Raw genomic sequence first — 20,800 nt, 5'->3', positions numbered from 1 at the left:
GAATCAAGGTGGTAATCATTTCACGGCAAGGAATTCGCTATTAAAAGGGACTCAGGCGCGGAGCGAAGAGCAATGGAATCAGCAATACGATCTCGTCGTCTATCATGCCCGTTGTGCAGAGGAAAGACATAAGACATCTCGGCCTTGGATTTCGATTTGGGAAACTACAGAGCTTCAGACCCAACACATACAATGGAGTCCACGTTTTTTAAGGTTCAAATGAATTGCGATCAATGATCTCTATCTCAGACAACAGTTTATATTCCATCGTCTATCATACAGTGCACAACTTTAGGGGAAACAGGGAACAAAGGAAAGGAACAAGAGAAAGGCGATTGGGTTCCAAGTTTAGTGTCCGTGTGCAGGCTCGCCCCGGTAGCCGACAATGTTCATGCGACCGATCATCTCGCCGACGGTGAAGAAGCCGATGACTTCGGCGGCGGTGACACCGGCGAGGGCGAGCTCCTTGGGGCTGGCGTTGCGGACGCGAGCCAACCAGTTCTGGGGCGAGGGGAGGTTGATGCTCTTGAGGGCGGCGGGGTTCTTGGAGGCGTTGATCAGGGGCTGGAAGTAGGACTGGAAAGTGGCCATGGAACTAGAGATGTGTTAGATCGCGTGTGCAATGCGGTTGTTTCGGCTGGACGGCTTACGGAGGAGTCATGTTCTGGCCACGGAACACCAGCTTGCCGAGTTCAAGGCCGACCTTGGAGTAGTAGAGAGTCGGGGGGATCATGGCTGAATTGGATGATAACAATGTTAGCGGTGCACCGATGGGGATGGACTCGGATGGCCGGATGTCAACAAGGAGGGTTTGTGAGAGAGGCACGATTCCCATCATAACAATTGTATTCCCACGCCTCTGGCATCAATCCCCCCGTGTGTATTCATCAAGATCAGGTGTCCGGAGTAGGAGGATATCGCTTACAGTCGACGAAAGAGACGACCTTGCCGACAGGGCCGCCGACCTTGCGGAGGGCAGTGGCAGCGTTGGAGATGGCCGGGCCAGCGGCAGCGGAGGCCTTGGACAGACCCTCGGAAGCCTTGGAGGCAGCCGAAGAGGCAGTCTGGCTGGCCTTGTTGGCGGCCTCGGAGGTGGACGAGGAGTGTCTGACGACGGTTCTCCGGGTCAGGAACTGCGATTGCCGCAGAACGGCACGGGTGGCAGCGGGCATTTTGGGGACTGCGGGAGAGGTAGAAGGAGCGAAGATGAAGATCCGAGCACAGGTCACCCGTTGCAGTCGCTGGTGTGAGGACGAGGGGGTCCAATGGCGGTTTTCTTATGGCGCAACGAAGGACCAGAATCTGCGGATTCGAGGTCGGGAACTTCAGGGAATGGGTCACGTGAGCGGCCGCCGTCTGTGCCTGCATCGGAGGTAAAAAATATACCGTTGATAAGCAGTCAAAAGTAATTCGGAGACGATTAATCTCATTTTGAAGATCACTTTAGTATTCTTACGGAATTATTGAACAGTGCAAGATGTGTATGGATGGTGTGCGCTATTCCGAGTACGCAGTTACGGCAACACTAACAACACATGCGCCCGGACTACGCCCTGTGAATATGATGATCTTTGGATCCTACCTAACTTTGATTTGTAAATTACAATGAATGTTAAACTCCTTACTCTTTTACTCATAGGGGGCGTCAAAGTGACCTTCACAAGGCTGCCATCTTGTCGGACTCTTCCTAGTTATATATCCTAAGTACCAACGGGCTCTGGCACCGGGGCCTTGCATTGACGTAACATGATACGATTTTCAATAACCACCTGAGCATCATCTATCACCTAACACTGCCCTTCTATTTATCCAATTATTCTCATTTAGGTCTACAATTTGGTATAAACAATTGATCCACCAGAAATGTGCACCAAAGAATGCTATCTAAGGCTGTGAGCGGTCTTCAGCCCTTCCGACGACGTTCTTCAATTGTGATTACCAAAATCTCCCGATGATGTATCTTTATCTCGGTGATATCCGAATTCCCAGAAGACAGTTCGTCGCCTTTTCTAGGTAAATGTTCACAGTCACAAAATTATACTCTAGCCTAACAGTTGTTTGGCCCTCCTTCAACAAGTCGGTGCAACAGAGGACGTGAAGATAGGCGATGACCTGAGTTTCTGTTCCTCACACCACCCTCTCGTAGCTCCGTGGCCGAGCACTTCTTCCCAGTTCATGCAAATAGGAGGAAGGCTTCAGAGTGTCCTTTATAAAATGCGAGATAAGATACAACGCGAACCAAGCAAACAATGAGAGAAGAGAGCATGGAAGCCGAGTGCCTGAGAGGCATTTCATATATTGACTCTTCTCATATGCCTCACTTTTCCATCGCAACTACCACAATTGGCTTAGTGATCAATGAACTTCAGTAATGATCTATCTCGCGACTCCGGCATCATGACAGGTCGCATTCGTCGGGCGCTTCCAGTACTTCATGGTCCTCATTCTCGTGATCGGGTTCACGGTTGACTGCGTCATCAACAGGGCTGTCTGCGCACAGTGAACGCAGACATCAGTCTCCTAATTCTCTCACTCAGTTACAGCCAACCTCCCGCAGATGAAGATGGAACCGACAAACAAGAAAGACTAGGATAGGCGGCCTAGTCAAGTCCTGCACAAGTCAATGTTCCATGGTTGGCCCTGGATTGACTATGGGATTAATGTCTGGTCAAGAGACCCCTCCGAGCCCTGGGCGATGACCCTTGCTCTTGAATGTCATGCCCTTTCCCAGATCACCCCACCAGTTCCGTCTCAAGATCTCGGGCCAACCACTGAACCTACCACCGCGACTCTCCATACACCAGTATGTGAGCGCCCTGAGGTAATAAGTCCTTCTACTGACTAATGCATAGTCAGTCTTGGATCTTTGACATTGCTCGTGACTATCATGTTTCACAATCTCCAATTAAGCACGTTAACGTTACACCGACTCCTGGTTGATATCACCCTGGGCTGTGACAATGGAAACCACTCGGAGGGATACTCTTTGCAAGTCACCAGAGGAATACCGGGATCTATGTGAGAGGAGGAAGTATTCCTGAACTAATCGAGTCTATACACATCCAATGCAATCGCGTGTTTCTATGGCTCAATTGACAGCTGTTTGCACTGTTTGCTGCGGATAAAGGCCGCCATTTCCCCCGCCATAAAAAATCCATCAACCAGCGTGCAGCCGCCGGAAAATTGCCATTTGTGGGCTCATGCGCCGTTTGGTAGCATCAAGCTTCAAAAAGTGGCTTTTTGATGTGGACTCGCTTCGAAGTGAAGAATCACCTGACATTCGATGCATTTCTGTTTGTTCCACTGCCAGAATGTAGACACCGATATAGACAAACAGAAAGGACCAAGTCCTTGATATTAACCGATAGCCGACCGGCTTCGGCCCGATTAGAAAGGGGTGACAGGAGACCGGGCGAGTCCCACGTTTCATAGCGGAGGAGGACTACCTGGTTGAGCAGTCACCAGGTAAGTCACCCCCGCGCGGTTAAATGGGCTGCCCCTCCACTCCACTTTTTTACTCCACGTCCTGTACTGGATGACGAGGGGGAGTAAAAACGCCTGATCACCTGCTCCTAGGTTTAAATAAAGAGCCGGTCTTGCACATTCTACTTCGGTCAATTCTCATTCCATCGTTCACCATGTCTTCCGCTACCACCGTCACCAAGACCAACATCGGCGTGTATACCAACCCCAACCACGACTTGTGGATTGCGGAGGCCGCCCCGAAAGTCGAGGATGTTCAGGGTGGCAAGGGCCTGAAGTCCGGCGAGGTCACCATCGAAGTTCGCAGCACTGGTATTTGCGGGTAAGAATCCAATTGCGCCCGTGAAAGACCAATCTAACCCAATGATGATAGATCTGATGTTCACTTCTGGCACGCCGGCTGCATTGGTCCCATGATCGTCACCGGGGATCACATCTTGGGCCATGAATCTGCCGGCCAGATCGTTGCGGTCGCTCCCGATGTCACCCACCTTAAGCCAGGCGACCGTGTCGCTATCGAACCCAATGTTATCTGTAACGCTTGCGAGCCCTGCCTGACTGGCCGTTACAACGGCTGCGAGAAGGTCGACTTCCTGTCCACTCCTCCCGTCGACGGTCTGCTCCGTCGCTATGTCAACCACCCTTCCATTTGGTGCCACAAGATCGGCGACATGAGCTACGAGGACGGTGCCCTCCTGGAGCCCCTCAGCGTGACTCTGGCTGCCGTCGAGCGCAGCGGGCTGCGCCTGGGTGACCCTTTGCTTATCACGGGCGCCGGTCCCATTGGTCTGATCAGTCTGCTTAGTGCTCGCGCTGCTGGTGCCTGCCCCATTGTCATCACCGATATCGATGAGGGTCGTCTGGCCTTCGCCAAGAAGCTCGCTCCGGAAGTGCGCACCTACAAGGTGGAGATTGGCAAATCGGCCGAGGAGTCCGCAGACGGTATCATCAACGCTTTGAACGATGGAAAGGGTTCCGGCCCGGATGCTCTCCGCCCCAAGCTGGCTCTAGAGTGCACGGGTGTCGAGAGCAGTGTCAACTCCGCCATCTGGAGTGTTAAATTCGGCGGTAAGGTGTTCATCATTGGCGTCGGCAAGAACGAGATGACCATTCCCTTCATGCGCCTGAGTACCCAGGAGATCGACCTGCAGTATCAGTACCGCTACTGCAACACCTGGCCCCGCGCGATCCGTCTTGTGCAGAATGGTGTTATTGACCTGCGCAGCTTGGTCACTCACCGCTTCGCCCTTGAGGACGCCCTCAAGGCCTTTGCGACCGCTGCAAACCCCAAGACTGGCGCTATCAAGGTGCAGATTATGAGCTCCGAGGAGGATGTCAAGGCCGCCAATGCTGGCCATTCGGTCTAAGTGTGTTATTAGGGCTGGTGTTGGGGCTGGTGTTGGGGCTGGGTGGAGCTGATGAACTTTCCTAATGAATGATGCTTAGAGATGCCCGCTGGGCATAATAGAGAGCCATGAAATGAATTTCCTTTTGTTCGAATGTCTCAACGTTTCAAAGTGGCCATGAGTAAAGTTTGTATGGGGCTCGGGTACCTTGAGATCGAGGACGAGGACCCGTGTCTCAGCAACCCTAATCTAACTCCAGGTACGATTGTCGCTCCACCCTTGTTCTGTCTAGTTTAGACATCATTTTCGATCTTCACGCGGTCCTTAACCGAAGGTTTTTCTCAATTTTCATGTACGCCGGACGGACCCTGCGGATCTGCCAAGATGCTTGTCCCGACAAAAGTCCGCATCTGTATGTTCGCTAGTCTCTGTAATGCAGGGAACATGGCATAGACGCCACGTCAAGCAGGAACATCGACGTCTGCACTGCCCTCACTTGGGCTTCTCGTATTACTGCTCCATGCCACCTCGTCCTCTTCGCATAATCATCGGATATTATCCTCTCCACCTTCCCCTCCACGTTTGCCTGTCGCTTTGTCCCACATTCGCATCCCACCCAGCCCTGATCATTACTTAAATCGGCCCTGGCCTGTTTTTTAATCCTTCCAAGTTCCCGCTGCTGTGTATTCAACGGTTTTCAGTTGGGTCTTGAATATGCGGGCCTCTCTCTTTCTCTTCGCTCCCCTCGTGGGTGCCGCTGTTCTCAACCATCGAGACAACATTGATCAGTGCCCTGGCTACAAGGCCGTCAATGTCAATGAGCAGGGCCTGAAATTCACGGCCGACCTCACTCTGAACGGTGATCCTTGCAATGCATACGGCGATGACCTGCAGGATCTGAAGCTTCTCGTGGAGTACCAGGATGGTTCGTGACATTGAAACTTCTCGAGTATGATTAATTGCTGACCGATTCAGATGACCGTCTTCATGTGATGATCTACGATGCGGATGAGGATGTTTACCAGGTCCCCGGCTCTGTCGTTCCTCGTCCCAGCCCTAACGGTAGCCACAAGAAAGGCCAGCCTTCTCTGCGATTTGACTACCAGCCAGACCCCTTCAGTTTCCGCGTTCTGCGCGATACTGAAGACGGCGATGAGCAGGTTCTATTCGACACCACTGATACCAACATCATCTTTGAATCCCAGTATCTAAACCTGCGTACCTGGCTGCCAACTGATCCCAACCTGTATGGACTGGGTGAGCACACCGACTCACTGCGTCTGCCCACTACTAACTACACACGGACTCTCTGGAGTCGTGATGCTTATGGCGTGCCCTCTAACACGAATTTGTATGGTAATCACCCTGTCTATTTCGACCACCGCGGTGATGCTGGCACCCACGGAGTCTTCTTCTTGAACTCGAATGGCATGGACATCAAGATCGACAAGACCGATGATGGTCGTCAGTTCCTGGAGTACAATACTCTGGGCGGAGTATTTGACTTTTACTTCATGGCGGGGCCGACTCCTAAGGATGTCGCCAAGCAATACTCAGAAGTCGTGGGTCTGCCTGCCATGCAGGCCTACTGGACCTTCGGTGTACGTACTCGATGTTGTGGTATCGTCGTCTTCATAACTGACTATTCAAATAGTTCCATAATTGTCGATATGGATATCAGGATGTCTACGATGTTGCTGAAGCGGTGTACAACTACACTCACGCTCATATTCCCCTAGAGACCATGTGGACAGACATTGACTACATGGATGCCCGACGTGTTTTCACACTGGATCCGGAGCGCTTCCCCCTTGAGAAGATGCGTGAGTTGGTGAATTATCTTCACCGACACCATCAGCATTACATCGTCATGGTGGACCCAGCTGTTAGTGCCAGCGGTATGTCGACAGAGATCCTCGTTTTACACGGAAGAAGATCTGACGCAGATAAAACTTGATAGACAATGGCGCTTTTAACCGAGGCAAAGAGGCAGATGTCTTTTTGCACCGCCCTGACTCGCCCGACTCGATCTTTGAAGGTAAGGTACCCAACGTGTATTTCATACAAGTTACTCACATGCATATAGGTGCCGTCTGGCCTGGCGTTACCGTCTACCCAGACTGGTTCAACCCCGACACAACGCAGTCGTGGTGGAACGACGAGTTCAAGAGATTCTTCAACGAGCATGACGGAGTCAACATCGACGGCCTCTGGATTGATATGAACGAAGCGGCGAACTTCTGTCCCTACCCATGCAGTAACCCTGAGCAGTACGTCAAGGACAACGATCTTCCTCCTGCACCTCCGTCCGTACGCCAGCCGCCGCGCACTATTCCAGGTTTCCCCGATGACTTCCAGCCCAAGAAGAATGGCAAGCAGCGTCGTTCTACTGGACGCAAGGTTGGTCTGTCGAATCGTAATCTCATTTCGCCGCCTTATGAAATTGCGAATGCTGCTGGGTCGCTCAGCAACAAGACCATCAATACTGATATCATCCATGCTGGTGATGGGTACGCCGAGTATGATACTCACAACCTCTACGGTACTAGTAAGTGTGACTTTACCTTGTGGCACTTCACTTTATACATGTTCTAACTACTTCAGTGATGAGCTCTGCCTCGCGCGAGGCCATGCTGCTTCGCCAGCCCGCGGTTCGCCCTCTCGTCATTACTCGTAGCACCTTTGCCGGCGCAGGCTCTCACGTCGGTCACTGGTGAGGAATCCCAAAACAATCCACGCAGGGTACATCCATACTAACACCTCCAGGCTCGGAGACAACCTCAGCCAGTGGGACAAGTACCGCGTCTCTATCGCTGAGATGCTAGCCTTCGCCTCAATCTTCCAAATCCCCATGGTGGGCTCCGACGTCTGCGGTTTCGGCGGCAACACAACCGAAGAGCTCTGCGCTCGCTGGGCCACCCTCGGCGCCTTCTATCCATTTTACCGCAACCACAACGAGCTAGGCAGCATAGATCAAGAATTCTACCGCTGGCCCGTCGTCGCCGACGCCGCGCGCAAGATAATCGACATCCGCTACCGCCTCCTTGACTACCTCTACACAGCCTTCCACCGCCAAACCCAAACAGGCGAACCCTTCCTCCAACCTCTCTTCTACCTCTACCCCAACGACGCAAACACATTCTCCAATGAAGGCCAATTCTTCTACGGAGACTCCCTTCTCATCTCCCCGGTCCTCGATCAAGGCTCAACCTCCGTAGATGCCTATTTCCCCTCGGACACATTCTACGACTGGACAACCGGCGCCCGCATCACAGGCAAAGGCAAAAGTATCAAACTATCCAACATCGCCCTCACTGACATCCCAATGCATATCCGCGCAGGTAGTGTTCTCCCACTCCGCTCCAAAAGCGCAATGACAACTACGGAACTACGCACACGGGGCTTCGAACTCGTCATCGCGCCAAACGAGGACAACTTCGCCTCGGGCGAACTGTACCTGGATGATGGCGAATCTCTGAACCCGACGGGGACATCCCTCATCCATTTCACATTCAGTGAGAACAAGTTGCATCTCCGTGGTGACTTCGGATACCAGGGTAATGTGGTTGTTGAGACTATCACGTTGTTGGGTCAGAAGAATGCTGGATCTCGTCGGGACGTTGGCGTAGACTTTGACGAGAAACGCCAGGCGCTTTCAAAGGCTGTTAATGTTCAGTTGAGTGGGCCGGCCGTTATTGAGCTTTGAGGTGTGAGGTGTGATTTTGTGGGGTGACAAATTTTCCATACGAGGTGGCGTGGTGGCGTGGTGCCTCTGTGTAGTGGGATCTAGTTTTTCGATAGTTTGCTCATCATTCCGAAAAGGTTCCGCGCTATGGAGGTGTCTTTGGAGCTAACATGGGACGGGCAATGATCTGAATGAGATGATCTAAATTTTGAATTTCTGAATTTCTGTAAAGAATTAACTGTGTAGTGAAAGCCAAGGCTATGGCTATTATTACCGGAGATGAGGTCGCAATATTCGCCATATTGAAAATGAGGCTCAGGTCGGTGCCAGATACGTCAGGCGACAAGACCCGTATCGGGCTCAGACATGGTTTCAATGTGATATTAATAGAACAGCAGGTCATTCAGTCGTTCATGAAAAATCGAACCGCAGAGAAGGAAGAAAAAAGGCAAACTTTGGAAATCGGCAACCCGGCAAGCTTAGCCTCATCCACTAACGAGAAGAAGAATGAAGCAAAATGGAAGACACACGGCGTACTCCGAGAGCCTCAGTTGAAGCCAAGCATTTGCCCCTGCGCCAATCCCCAGGCGGCCCGGTTCTCTATTTCTAGTTCCTGACCTAGGACGGCTGAGGCTAAAATGGAAACTTCCTCCGGGGCGAAGCGAGGCCTTGAAGGTTTGACTTTGAAGTTTTCCTTGGCCGTCGGATGTTCTCGGTTCCGCTCCGTCTGGGGGAGTACAGTGGACGGTCGCATCGGTGCTAGGAGCTATGGGCACGGCCCGTGGGGTGATGTGGTTTATTCCTCACACGCGAGGGTAGAAGCCACCGAGGTGAACCTGGAGTAACCCCTGAGTCAGGTTCTACACTATTGATCAACGATGAAGGGTGACCGGTCAAGGAAAGGGAAAGATAACCGAGAGAGAAAGCGATGCCTGATGCAAATGCGACAGGACACGGGTCGGAGTTCACTTGTACAGCCCCCAGGTTTTCAGTTATGCATTTCCCTTTTTTTCTTATTATTCACTTTCCCTTGTTTCAGTCTTAGATCGGATAGGTGGAGTGGACCCAATCCGGGACTCGGGTTGGGTCTCGCTTATAGTAATCACTTTTGAGGTCCAAGTGTAGTAAAGAAACTAGCGCCCTAGGGTGGCCGTAGTGCCCGAAATCCACTCATGCATTGGCGAACTATGGGCCGCATGTTCACCGCGTGATGGGTCTCCTTTGTATTGTATGCCGTAAATAGATCTTGTCGGTCAGCCAGGTAATGCCGCTGACTGGAACCCTGGATCAGCCAGAGGTTCCAGGGATCCCATCACAGAGGTTCGGAGCAGGGTCTACACGATCGAGATCGAGATCGATCCTGACGTGTCGCCTGTTGCGTGCCGAGGGGGTTTGACGTGATGAGTGACAAAGTCTGGGGAAATGAAGGATGAAGGGGGGGCAGGGAATAGACTAAGGGGATTAACCCGTGTGTGCATGGTTGCATAGTGTACGAGGTGTCTCACTCCCAGCAGAGTGAGACCAGTCAGAGCGGACGAGGAGGCTGCTCATGCGGAGGCTCCACCGATCCCTGCGCCTGTTGCCACGCCGATGGCCAATGATACCACGGGAAACCAACGAGAACGGGGGCCAGGGGTACTCATGGCCAATCCTCAGCCTCCTCCATTTTTACTATTGCCTGCCTGAATATGGTCGAACAGAACACTATAGAAAAGAGAGAAAAAGTACAAGAAGGCACGACCCAAACCCACCTGCGCCTTCTGCATTCAGATCGATCCACTCGCTTGGTTTAAAGAGTTTCCTGCCCCCCCGTGTTTATTGATCTTTTCCCACACTCTCGTTACTTTTGATACTTTGCACTTTGCACTTTGCACTTTGCTTGTTTCCTTATTGCACATTGCACATTGCATACTAGAACATGCCGTCGTTCATCAAGTTCGCTGCCGCGGCTCTTGCCGTCGCCGCTCCCCTGGCTTCTGCCCAGACATATACTAGCTGCAACCCCCTCGACAAGACTTGCCCCGCTGATGCCGGTACCACCGAGTCTCATCTGAGCTTTGACTTCACTCAGTCCGGTTCCCTCGACAAGTGGACCACCACTGCTGGTACTGTCAACACCGGTGCCAATGGCGCCGAGTTCACCCTCGCTAAGCGTGGTGATGCTCCCACCATTGAGACCGACTTCTACATGCTCTTTGGTGAAATTTCCATCACCATGAAGGCCGCCCCCGGCCAGGGTGTGGTCAGCTCCCTCGTTTTCGAGTCCGATGACCTCGACGAGATTGATTGGGTAAGTTCAAACATGTGGCAACCACGTTTTCAGGCGCATTCCTAATCTCTTGGCTTTACAGGAAGCTCTCGGCGGTGACACCACCCAGATCGAGACCAACTACTTCGGCAAGGGTGACACCACCACTTATGACCGCGCTACTTGGCCCGCTGTGTCCGACCCCCAGAACACCTGGCACACCTACACGGTCTCGTGGCAGCAGGATGCCACCACCTGGTCCGTTGATGGCAATGTTGTCCGCACCCTGAACTACGCCGATGCCCAGGGCGGAGCCCGCTACCCCCAAACCCCCATGCGCATCCGCATGGGTATCTGGGCCGGTGGTGATCCCAGCAACGGCGAGGGCACTATCGAGTGGGCTGGCGGCGAGACCAACTACGCCGGTGCTCCCTACACCATGTACGTCAAGAGCGTCGACATTGTCAACGCCAACCCGGCCGAGAGCTACACCTGGACCGATAAGTCTGGCTCTTACCAGAGCATCAAGAAGTCTGGCGCTGCTTCCCTGAACCAGTCTTCTTCCAGCGAGAGCTCCACCACCGCCAGCTCCACCGAGTCCAAGACCGCGACCGAGACCTCGACCTCGACTACTGCCACGACCCTGGCGACCACCACCCAGACCTCCACCGCTGCTCGCACCACCTCTGGCTCGACCACCGCCGGTTCTTCGTCTAATGCCTCCACCACTGGATCCTCCACCGCCGGTTCCAGCTCCAGCTCCAGCCCTGGCTCCAGCTCGAACGCCGGCTCCGGCTCCACCAGCGGCTCGGCCTCCAGCACTGCTGGCTCTGGCTCGGGCTCTGGCTCCAGCACTACCCCTGGTTCCGGCTCCAGCTCCAGCTCTAGCAGCAGCAGCAGCGCCGCCACTACCTCCCCGGCCTTCAACGCCGCCGCCAGCGTGACCGTTGGCCCTCTCGGCCTCCTGGCCCTGCTCGCAGTTTTCATCCAGCTTTGAAAATAAAAAAAACTAATTACGCTTGATGAAGCAAACGGGCTGGAACCGGATTGGAATGAGGGATGCCTTCGAGATTTTGAGCCTTTTGATGTACCTTTTTTTTGGTTGATTTTGCAACTTATGCCTACACCCCATGTATCTACTACGAGTTATTTAGAGCTTAATGTCCTACGGGATTTACATTTTCTGAACCTGAACCTGAACCTGACCTGAAACTGAGCTTCGTATTCCAGTATTGCATATAGTGCTTGAGTTTTATACTTCGGACGGATCACACCGTATCTGCACGGTCGATCTGACGCAAGGTACGCCGTACATGGCCAGCCCTGTGACATATTCAACTCCAGGCTCACCGTGTACACCTGCAGTATGCAGTACAGTACGCCGAAGGCAGTCCCCAACCAAGCCATGCCTCACCAAGCTGACCGATTTTTCATTAGATCATCAAATCATCCATTGTGTTTCCTCAACCATGGAACCAGGAATAGTACCCCTACCACTACAGCGTATATCCCTCAGAAGACCATCGGCCGAACGTGGAAATATTGAATCGACCTTGGGAGAAGAACATTCCTTGGCGAGCTCATGAATTGTAGTGCGATTGGTCCGAGCGCAACGCTAGAACCGCGTTCCGTGGTTGATATGGGGCAGAGCTTGAAACTGGTTTGTTGTGTGGGCATGTGTAGCCGAGGTGGGGAGATTGAAGTAATGTATCGTTTTGGGAAGAATGGGGAAGTGAAAGAAATGGAAAGAACGTCCCGTGATGTGTTTGTATTCGTATCTCGTGAATCGTAAAACAAATATCTCGCGTTAACATCGCATACGCTATGTCGATCAACTCATCCTCTCTGAGTGCATTACCATGTAGAACCCGACCTCGCGCGTTGCTCCCCCAACTGCTGCGCCAACCTCGACACCTCATCCGCAACAGGCCGATGATGCGTCGCCGCAAGTCTAAGTAACGCAAGAGTCGGCCGGGGTGCATCATCACCAGACTTCTCACCCTGACCCGAGGATGAACGCGCGCCAAAAGCATAGCCCGATAACGAGTTTAGCATATACTGAATCCCTCCATTTCCATTTCCATTTTCGTTCCCATGTCCATTCCCACCAGCCAGCGCGGCTTTCCTCTCGCGCGCAACAATCCCATCCACAGCCTCGAGGTGATCGTCCAATGTACTAAAGCGTGTAACCAGCGAATCCGCTTTCGTCTTGAGTTGGCTGCGTAGTCGATCAAGATACTGTGCTCTCCGATGGAACTGGGCCGCGAGACGAGTATCTCTTGCGATAGACGGCGGTCCGGCTTCCGGTGGCGGGGAAGATAGGAGACTTTCGATGGCGGAGCGGAGGTCAGCGCGGAGGGAGTCGAATTCCCATGTTGCAGCGCGGAGGGCAGCGTCGCTGCCTGTGAATTCGAGGTCCAGGGCGTTGCGGACGTCTGCGTGGGTTGATTGGAGGGTTTGGTGGAGGTCGGAGAGCATGTTGGTGCTTTCTTGGAGGATGTGGGTTAATGGGGTGAGGGTTGAGAGGGTGGTTGTGAAGATTGATTCGAGGTTGGTTTGTGCGGTTGTTAGAGTGTTTTCTGGGGTCGTTATTGGCGTTGATGGGGATAGTGGACGTGGAACTAGGTGTATGCAGCTGTCGGGGTAGGTGGATTTGATGATGGGATAGTTGCAGAAGAAGGGCTGGGATTGTTGGATGAGTTCTGGGAGGACGAGGAAGTGGAGGATGCCTGCGATGAGGAGGCTGTTGATAGTCATTCGGAGTACAGTGGTACAAATCTTTGCCAGCCTTGATTTGAAGCTGGGTGATTTGCGCTTAGAAGCCTTGGACGTGGACTTTGCGGTTGAGGAGCGAGTGCTTGGATTCTGCTTTTCTTTTTGTGGTGTTGACTCTGGAGACACTTTGCGACGCTTACGCATACCAGAATGGTCGTTCGAATGCACTGGCGCGACCCATGATGCCTCCGAGATGGGCATTTCGCATATAGAAGGCATGATAAGCTCCGGGCCAGCCAGAGTCCATGATGAGGAAGATAGAGACTCTGTTGAGCCTGCCGTGTTGTCTTTACGACCTTTGTGTTTTGCTAGTGGGGTAGGGTTTGCTGGATCGTGAATTTTGGGATCTTTCTCCTTGGATGTAGTGGATGTAGTAGGCGATGCTATCACCCATGACTCTCCCAGCACCGAGCGATCTGGGGTCTGCGGTTCCGCCATGGCGCAGTGAACATATCCCAGAAGGGCACACACTTCAGATCGGTGGTTTGAAGTAATATAACCTCGAATGCGACTCTGGAACCTGTTATGTGAAACACGGAATGAAGGCGCGTAGTCGATGTTTATGCGCAAAGCGGTGGGGAAGCAAAGCGGGATCGGCAGGAAGTCCTGAAGATTCTCTGCAACAACCATGCGCCCACTCATTCGGTTGCGACCGAGCCTCTACCCTCGGCCTAGCATCACAAGGGCCGTGAGATTGCCATCAACACAACCACGATGGCTTTCAGCTACAGTAAAGCGCAATTGCTCGTGTGCTGATGCCGCCAACGGTCGACCCGCAGCTCCGACATTATCTCCCAACGACCATCGAGCTATGGGAACGACCCAGGAGCTTTTCACCTCGTCCATCTACACCCCCGGCTCCCCCCTCTTCCTTCCGAATGGCACGCATGTTATCAACAAGCTCATATCCTTCCTCCGCGCCCAATACTTGCAATACGGCTTCCGCGAAGTCTTGACCCCGACCATCTACAAACGATCCCTCTGGGAGGTATCAGGTCATTGGCAGAATTACAAGGATGATATGTACGAAGTGACAGGTCGTGGAGCAACCGGAGAGACAGAAGGCGAAGTCGGCGAAGACGAATCGTACGGCCTTAAGCCGATGAACTGCCCGGGTCATTGTCTGCTATTCAAATCGCAGAACCACTCATACCGTGAGCTGCCAGTGCGCTACGCCGATTTTAGCCCGCTGCACCGGAACGAAGTCTCTGGCTCATTGACTGGTCTCACCCGCGTCCGTCGCTTCCACCAGGATGACGGCCACATTTTCTGCCGACCGCAGCAGATCAAGTCGGAGATTGCGTCGGCATTAGGATTCGTGGATATGGCGATGAAGACATTCGGACTCGGGCCTTATCGATTGGTGCTTTCCACTCGACCGGAGACGGATTATATTGGAAGCATTGAGATGTGGGATAATGCCGAGGGACAGCTGCGCGAGGCGCTGGACAGTACAGGGCGCGAGTGGGCATTGAATGAGGGAGATGGTGCCTTCTACGGACCGAAGATCGATATCCAACTTCAGGATCAGGCGGGTAAATACCATCAACTCTCGACCATTCAGCTTGATATGAACTTGCCTCGACGTTTCGAGCTTGAGTATCAGGTTGCTGAAGGTGAAGAGGACTATAACCCAGCCACTCCCGGCGTGGCTACGCCTGTCTTGGTGCATCGCGCTATCTTTGGCTCACTCGAACGCTTCCTGGCCCTCTTGATCGAGCACCATGGTGGCCATTGGCCCTTCTGGCTATCCCCTCGCCAAGCCATTATCTTAACTGTCAACCAGGATGACGCAGTCGTGCGACAGGCGCAGGAGGCAGCTGCCAAGTTTTCTGGATTCCGCGCCTTGGTGAGCGATGGTAATGCGACCCCACCGCGTCCATTGTCATTGTCCGACTCTACTTTTCTGGTCGACGTCGACAGTAGCGCACAAAGTCTAGGCAAGAAGATCCAGCGAGCCAAACAGATGAAGTATAACCTGATCTTTGTCCTTGGGCCTCGGGACGCTGCCGGTGGCGGCATCACACTCGATCTCAGTGGACAGATGCAAGGCAAGACCGATGGCGAAGGTCAGGACTTCCATACACTAATCTGTGAACAGCTTGGGGAAGATGCATTGCAGAACCCTCGGGCAGTGAAATTGCAGGTGGACAAGGTGCACCAGTTGCTGGTGCAGCTTGAAAAGAGCTTCTTATGAGCATTGAACAGAACTGTACTATATTTCAATTGTAAACTAATGAAAGATCCACAATGCATTCCACTATGACTTTATACATTGCGGTTATCCGCGGAGGAAACGGCCACCTCAGGCACCACCCTGAGCTCCGAGTTCGGATGCAATTGTTGGCTAATGCAGTGACACGCAAAAAGTGCACGCCGTGTGTAACGCCACAAATCTTGAATTGGAGCCAAAATCAATTCAATCAGACCAGAGGAAATGATTCTATCTGATAAACCTCTATTTTGACTAGGCGCAGATCGCGTCGCAACGGTGTTATACATCACGTGACTCCGTCATCGGCGCCGAAAACTCGGCGTCATCGACGATCGCGCGCCCTTGAGTCACAAATTCCCTTCGCTTCATTGGCCTTATATTTCTTCAGAATTCAAAAGGGACTGTCATTCCTTCTCTTGAAAACATACTTGTGTCTCCCTCTTGGTCAGACCTGACTGCGTCTGCCCTGTCAACTTGACTTTTATCGTTCTCTTATCAATTCCTCCCCACTATACCCCGCCACGATGCCGATGCTCAAAGATCCGTCGTCAAAATACAAGCCCTACAAGCCTCTGAATTTGACAAACCGCACATGGCCCGACAAGACCATCACCAAGGCCCCCCGCTGGTTGGCCACCGACCTGCGCGATGGCAACCAGTCTCTCCCCGACCCTATGGACGGCGAGCAAAAATACAAGTTCTTCAAGATGCTCGTCGAAATTGGCTACAAAGAAATTGAAGTCTCATTTCCCTCCGCCTCGCAAACCGATTTCGACTTCACACGTCGCCTCGTTGAAGAGCCCGGCCTCACCCCGGACGATGTCTGTCTGCAAGTTCTCGCCCCGTGCCGTGAGGATCTCATCCGCCGCACCGTCGACTCCCTGAAGGGTGCCAAGAAGGCCATTCTGCACATCTACCTTGCCACCAGCCCGTGCTTCCGTCGCATTGTCTTCAACATGACCAGGGAACAGAGTCTGAAGAGGGCTGTCGAGTGTGCCAAGTATGCTCGCTCAATCACCAAGGATGACCCCTCCCAGGCTGGCACAGATTGGCAGCTGGAGTTTTCACCCGAGACTTTCTCAGATACTGAGCCTGACTTCGCTGTCGAGGTTTGCGAGGCTGTTAAGGCTGCTTGGGAACCTTCTGTGGAGAGGCCTATCATCTTTAACTTGCCCGCTACCGTCGAGATGTCCACTCCCAATGTTTACGCCGATCAGATTGAATACTTCTGCAACAATATGACGGAACGTGAGAAGTTTGTTGTTTCCCTGCACCCTCATAATGACCGTGGTTGTGCTGTTGCTGCGGCTGAATTGGCTCAGATGGCTGGTGCTCAGCGTGTTGAGGGCACCGTTCTCGGTAGGTCGAAATATGCGTATTAAACATGCAACTATGCTGACTGGCATTTCACTTTAGGAAATGGAGAGCGAACTGGAAATGTGTAAGTCATATAAATGGTCAAGTGTTCACCTGGACAATCTTGCTAACTTTGCATAGCGATTTGGTCACTCTTGCCCTGAACCTGTATACCCAGGGTGTCTCACCAAACGTCGACTACTCCGATATCAACTCTGTTATCAAGATCGTGGAGGAGAGTACCAAGATCCCCGTTAACGAGCGTTGGCCGTATGCTGGTGCTCTGGTTACCAGTGCTTTCAGTGGAAGGTTTGTTTTTCCCCTTCGTGTGCACGACATTACTCTAACCATTCTGCAGTCACCAAGATGCTATTAAGAAGGGCTTCGCTCTGCGCGAGGGCGCCACCGACAACGACGAGTGGGTCATCCCGTACCTGCCCCTGGATCCCCAGGATATCGGCCGCACCTATGAGGCCGTCATCCGCGTCAACTCCCAGAGCGGCAAGGGTGGTGCCGCCTGGATTATCCTGCGCAGCCTGGAGCTGGATCTCCCTCGTGCTCTGCAGGTCGAATTCAGCAAGATCGTGCAGACCGAGACGGAGAAGTGCAGCCGCGAGCTCCGTCCCAGCGAGATTGTCAACCTCTTCGAGGAGTCATATCACCTCAAGTCAAACCCCCGCTTCAACCTTATCGACTACAACATCACCACAGATCGCTCCCAATCCCCTGCTCCCCCGGAGCCTGGTAAGGCTCTTAACACTAAGAACCTGAAGCGTCGCTTCACCGGTGTCATCGAGATCGACAACGTTCAGCATGCTATCACCGGTATCGGTCCTGGTGCTCTGTCCTCTCTCGCCGCGGCTCTGTCCACCCTCGGCATTGATCTCGATGTCATCGACTACAAGGAGCACTCTATTGGTCTCGGTCGTGACGTGAAGGCCGCCACATACATCCAGTGCTCAGCAGCCGGCAGCAAGGAACGCGTATGGGGTGTCGGCATTAGTGCCGATGTGGTCCAGGCCTCTCTTGTGGCCCTGCTCAGCGCTGCCAGCTCGGTAAGTATCTGATCGTCAGGGGTGTACCCAGTCTTTAAACACCAACTTACGTGTGTCCTAGTTCCTCACCTCAACCGCTGGCTCCCCGGCTCCTTTCCGTCCCATTCGCTCAAACACTCTTACCAACGACGACCTCCAGGCTCTCGAGCAGTTGACCGGCATCGACGCGGCGACTGCTAACGGCGGTCTCTCGGCCAAGGTCAATATCGAGCAGTTGACCAAGGCGGCTGAGAGCCAGTAAGCCTTAAAAAGTTTGTTCTTATCATGTCAGCAGTAGCTAATGCATATATCTCTTGATGATCTTGAATATCAGCAATCAACGAGTTTTACTACATTATATTCCGGGAATTAAAGCAATGGCATAGACATTAGCTCATCATCGTAAATAACTCTAGCACGCTAACCAGTTGACTTCTGAATGCAATTCCACCGTATTAATGCTCGTGCATCATTCTCCTGTGGACCAAATCACCACTGGAACAGACTATCCCATCCCCATCCCCGTCTCGTCTTCTCTCCGCTGCCATATACATCGAACTTCTGAGGTCCCTCAGATGCAACTATATAGCCGAGCTCACAAGCCGAGAAGGATACCTTTGGCTGATTGACGTAGAACTCGTCAAATTCAGTCTCTAACGCCTCGGCAAGAGTATTGACCTTGCCTCCTGGGTGCAGCTGGCGCCAGGGGTATCGGCAAGCGTCGCCCTCGCAGGACTTGAGGACCATCATCATAGCGTCGAGACGATGGATGATTTGAGGTAGCTCACGGTTGGCAATCTTGTAGTTTGTGTGTTTTGCTGGATGAGCAGCCAGGTTGAGAGTTTGGTGAGGGTCATCCTGGTGACATGTTAGTTTGCTTCGTAGTGAAGATGAGGAAGACTTACCTTGAGATTGTAGTATTCCAGCTCATTGGTGCACCACACGGAATAGTACAAACTATAGTCATCGGAGATCAACCGGACTCCCTTATAGGTATTGTTCTTGTAGCTGTTGCCGACTTGGTTGTCCTTGTCGCTGGCATAGCCGTAGATACCCTCAGGCACAGCCAGACCCCAGTACTCGATGGCGACGTGTTCCTTTTTCTCGTCCGTCTTGCTATCTTGCAATGTCCTCGGGATGGCTTTCCCGTCTAGTCCTTCCCTTGTAGTGTTGGCGATGGATAAGAAGGTAGGCGCAAGGTCTGTGTGGCTAGTGACGACGTCGAATGTCTGGTTCTCGGGGATACCAGGGCCACGAACAATTAATGGGACATTGATATCGGTTTCTGATAATGTTAGTACTGGCTACGGTACCGTATTCGACAAACTCACCAAATCCACAGTTCTTTCCGGGCTGCATACGGTGCTGACCCAGATGATAACCATTATCGGTCGAGAAGAAGATATAAGTATTGTCCAGCTCGCCCACCTTCTCAAGCTTATCAACCAGCCTCTCAATAAGATCATCCACGGCTTGCAACGCACGCAACCGACACCTGTGGAAGAGATCAATATAATCAATCTCCTTCTGGCTCAACTCGGGAATGTTCTCAACCCAGCTAACAGCCCCATCAATCAGCTTATTAAAGCTCGCGTCTCTTGGCGCCTTTTGATCCTTAAACAGATCCGCATGGCGAGGCGCATACTCCGGCTGCCCGAACCAAGTAGCATCGCGCTCAGGACTATGTGATCCATTCGCATGCGGCGCATTAGGAGCAACAGTCAACATCCACGGACGATCCAGCTTCAGCGCTTCATCCAGGAAGCCCGCAGCCTTGTCAGCGATGACGTCGGTCGAGTAGTTGCCACTGTAACTGACAGGCGGTTGCCCGTTACGGGTCATCCGCGCAGAGTAGTAGCGGTATGTCCAGGGGTCGAGGAGGAAATCGGAACCGTTGAAGCCTCGCGCGTAGGGCTTGTTGTAGTTGTCTTCGGTGTGGCTGTTCCACAGCTTGCCCACGTAGTACGTGTTGTACCCTGCCTCTTGCATCCAGAGTGGGAGGTAGTTATCATTCCAGCCGGCTGATACGACCTTCGGGTAGCCACCGTAGGGGGCTGAGACATCGGTCACGTTGGTGTTGTGTGGCATGCGGCCGGTCCAGAGGTTGGCGCGTGAAGGACAGCATAGGGCTACGGAGCAGTAGTGCTTGGGGTATGTGGCTCCTTTTTGGACGAGAAGGGACTTTTACCATATTAGTTGAATATTTAACAGGGTGCAAGTGGATTGAAATACCTGTAGCTTAGGCATGTGTTCTAATCCTCCCACATACTTGCCCTGGTCGTCGGTCAGGACGAAAAGGATGTTGGGCCTTTTAGCCACAGCCAACGTGGTCAATAGTAGAAATGTGAGTAGGAGATTCATTCTGCGGCACATTAGACAAAGCTGGAGAAGATAACTTCATTTCGAGGACCGGAGCAGAGCTCTATATAGCTGACCAGCTCCACGAGCTGGAGATCATCACACCCCTCATCCAGGAGCTTGCAAATTAAGAGCTCTTGTCTCATTTCTCCACAATTGCACAGAGTGATAATCCTCCGTGATCGTACATTATTTATTGCTGTACGAAGTAAAGTGAGCGTGGGCATCCCGCTGATCGGCGGCCGTGGAAAAGAAGGTGTACTGTACGACGGGTATGGCGGTCGATCATGCGGCAGAGAG

The 20,800-nt window shown here is 52.7% G+C and overlaps 8 protein-coding genes across 8 annotated transcripts; 5 read left to right on the top strand and 3 right to left on the bottom strand.

Moving 5' to 3' along the window:
• Positions 1 to 348: 348 nt before the first annotated feature.
• On the bottom strand, positions 349 to 1,172 carry N7443_001591 (F1F0 ATP synthase subunit g; the record flags this gene model as incomplete). Its single annotated transcript, XM_056881647.1, has 3 exons — positions 349 to 595; positions 651 to 735; positions 926 to 1,172. 3 exons carry the CDS (start codon positions 1,170 to 1,172, stop codon positions 349 to 351), a joined length of 579 nt encoding a protein of 192 aa, XP_056746885.1.
• Positions 1,173 to 3,638: 2,466 nt separating this feature from the next.
• N7443_001590 (NAD(P)-dependent alcohol dehydrogenase) lies at positions 3,639 to 4,850 on the top strand (the record flags this gene model as incomplete). The annotated part of the gene is made up of 2 exons (XM_056881646.1): positions 3,639 to 3,805; positions 3,857 to 4,850. The coding sequence occupies 2 exons, from the start codon at positions 3,639 to 3,641 to the stop codon at positions 4,848 to 4,850; spliced, it is 1,161 nt and encodes a 386-aa protein (XP_056746884.1).
• A 693-nt stretch (positions 4,851 to 5,543) lies between these two features.
• On the top strand, positions 5,544 to 8,535 carry agdC (putative alpha-glucosidase; the record flags this gene model as incomplete). The annotated part of the gene is made up of 7 exons (XM_056881645.1): positions 5,544 to 5,754; positions 5,805 to 6,430; positions 6,484 to 6,727; positions 6,790 to 6,867; positions 6,916 to 7,377; positions 7,434 to 7,542; positions 7,596 to 8,535. The coding sequence occupies 7 exons, from the start codon at positions 5,544 to 5,546 to the stop codon at positions 8,533 to 8,535; spliced, it is 2,670 nt and encodes an 889-aa protein (XP_056746883.1).
• Positions 8,536 to 10,432: 1,897 nt separating this feature from the next.
• On the top strand, positions 10,433 to 11,759 carry N7443_001588 (glycoside hydrolase family 16 protein; the record flags this gene model as incomplete). The annotated part of the gene is made up of 3 exons (XM_056881644.1): positions 10,433 to 10,804; positions 10,866 to 11,317; positions 11,654 to 11,759. 3 exons carry the CDS (start codon positions 10,433 to 10,435, stop codon positions 11,757 to 11,759), a joined length of 930 nt encoding a protein of 309 aa, XP_056746882.1.
• Positions 11,760 to 12,616: 857 nt separating this feature from the next.
• Positions 12,617 to 13,975, bottom strand: N7443_001587 (uncharacterized protein; the record flags this gene model as incomplete). The annotated part of the gene is made up of 1 exon (XM_056881643.1): positions 12,617 to 13,975. One exon carries the CDS (start codon positions 13,973 to 13,975, stop codon positions 12,617 to 12,619), a length of 1,359 nt encoding a protein of 452 aa, XP_056746881.1.
• A 190-nt stretch (positions 13,976 to 14,165) lies between these two features.
• On the top strand, positions 14,166 to 15,734 carry N7443_001586 (threonine--tRNA ligase MST1; the record flags this gene model as incomplete). The annotated part of the gene is made up of 1 exon (XM_056881642.1): positions 14,166 to 15,734. One exon carries the CDS (start codon positions 14,166 to 14,168, stop codon positions 15,732 to 15,734), a length of 1,569 nt encoding a protein of 522 aa, XP_056746880.1.
• Positions 15,735 to 16,276: 542 nt separating this feature from the next.
• On the top strand, positions 16,277 to 18,404 carry N7443_001585 (2-isopropylmalate synthase; the record flags this gene model as incomplete). The annotated part of the gene is made up of 5 exons (XM_056881641.1): positions 16,277 to 17,111; positions 17,169 to 17,193; positions 17,250 to 17,417; positions 17,467 to 18,163; positions 18,225 to 18,404. The coding sequence occupies 5 exons, from the start codon at positions 16,277 to 16,279 to the stop codon at positions 18,402 to 18,404; spliced, it is 1,905 nt and encodes a 634-aa protein (XP_056746879.1).
• A 227-nt stretch (positions 18,405 to 18,631) lies between these two features.
• N7443_001584 (sulfatase family protein) lies at positions 18,632 to 20,503 on the bottom strand (the record flags this gene model as incomplete). The annotated part of the gene is made up of 4 exons (XM_056881640.1): positions 18,632 to 19,000; positions 19,048 to 19,427; positions 19,474 to 20,323; positions 20,375 to 20,503. The coding sequence occupies 4 exons, from the start codon at positions 20,501 to 20,503 to the stop codon at positions 18,632 to 18,634; spliced, it is 1,728 nt and encodes a 575-aa protein (XP_056746878.1).
• Between the last annotated feature and the right edge of the window lie 297 nt (positions 20,504 to 20,800).

Source organism: Penicillium atrosanguineum, assembly GCF_028827265.1.
Source record: "Penicillium atrosanguineum strain IBT 20685 chromosome Unknown utg000001l_segment0_segment0, whole genome shotgun sequence".
Classification (NCBI taxonomy): Eukaryota; Fungi; Ascomycota; class Eurotiomycetes; order Eurotiales; family Aspergillaceae; genus Penicillium; species Penicillium atrosanguineum.
This window is presented reverse-complemented; position numbering and strand designations above follow the sequence as displayed.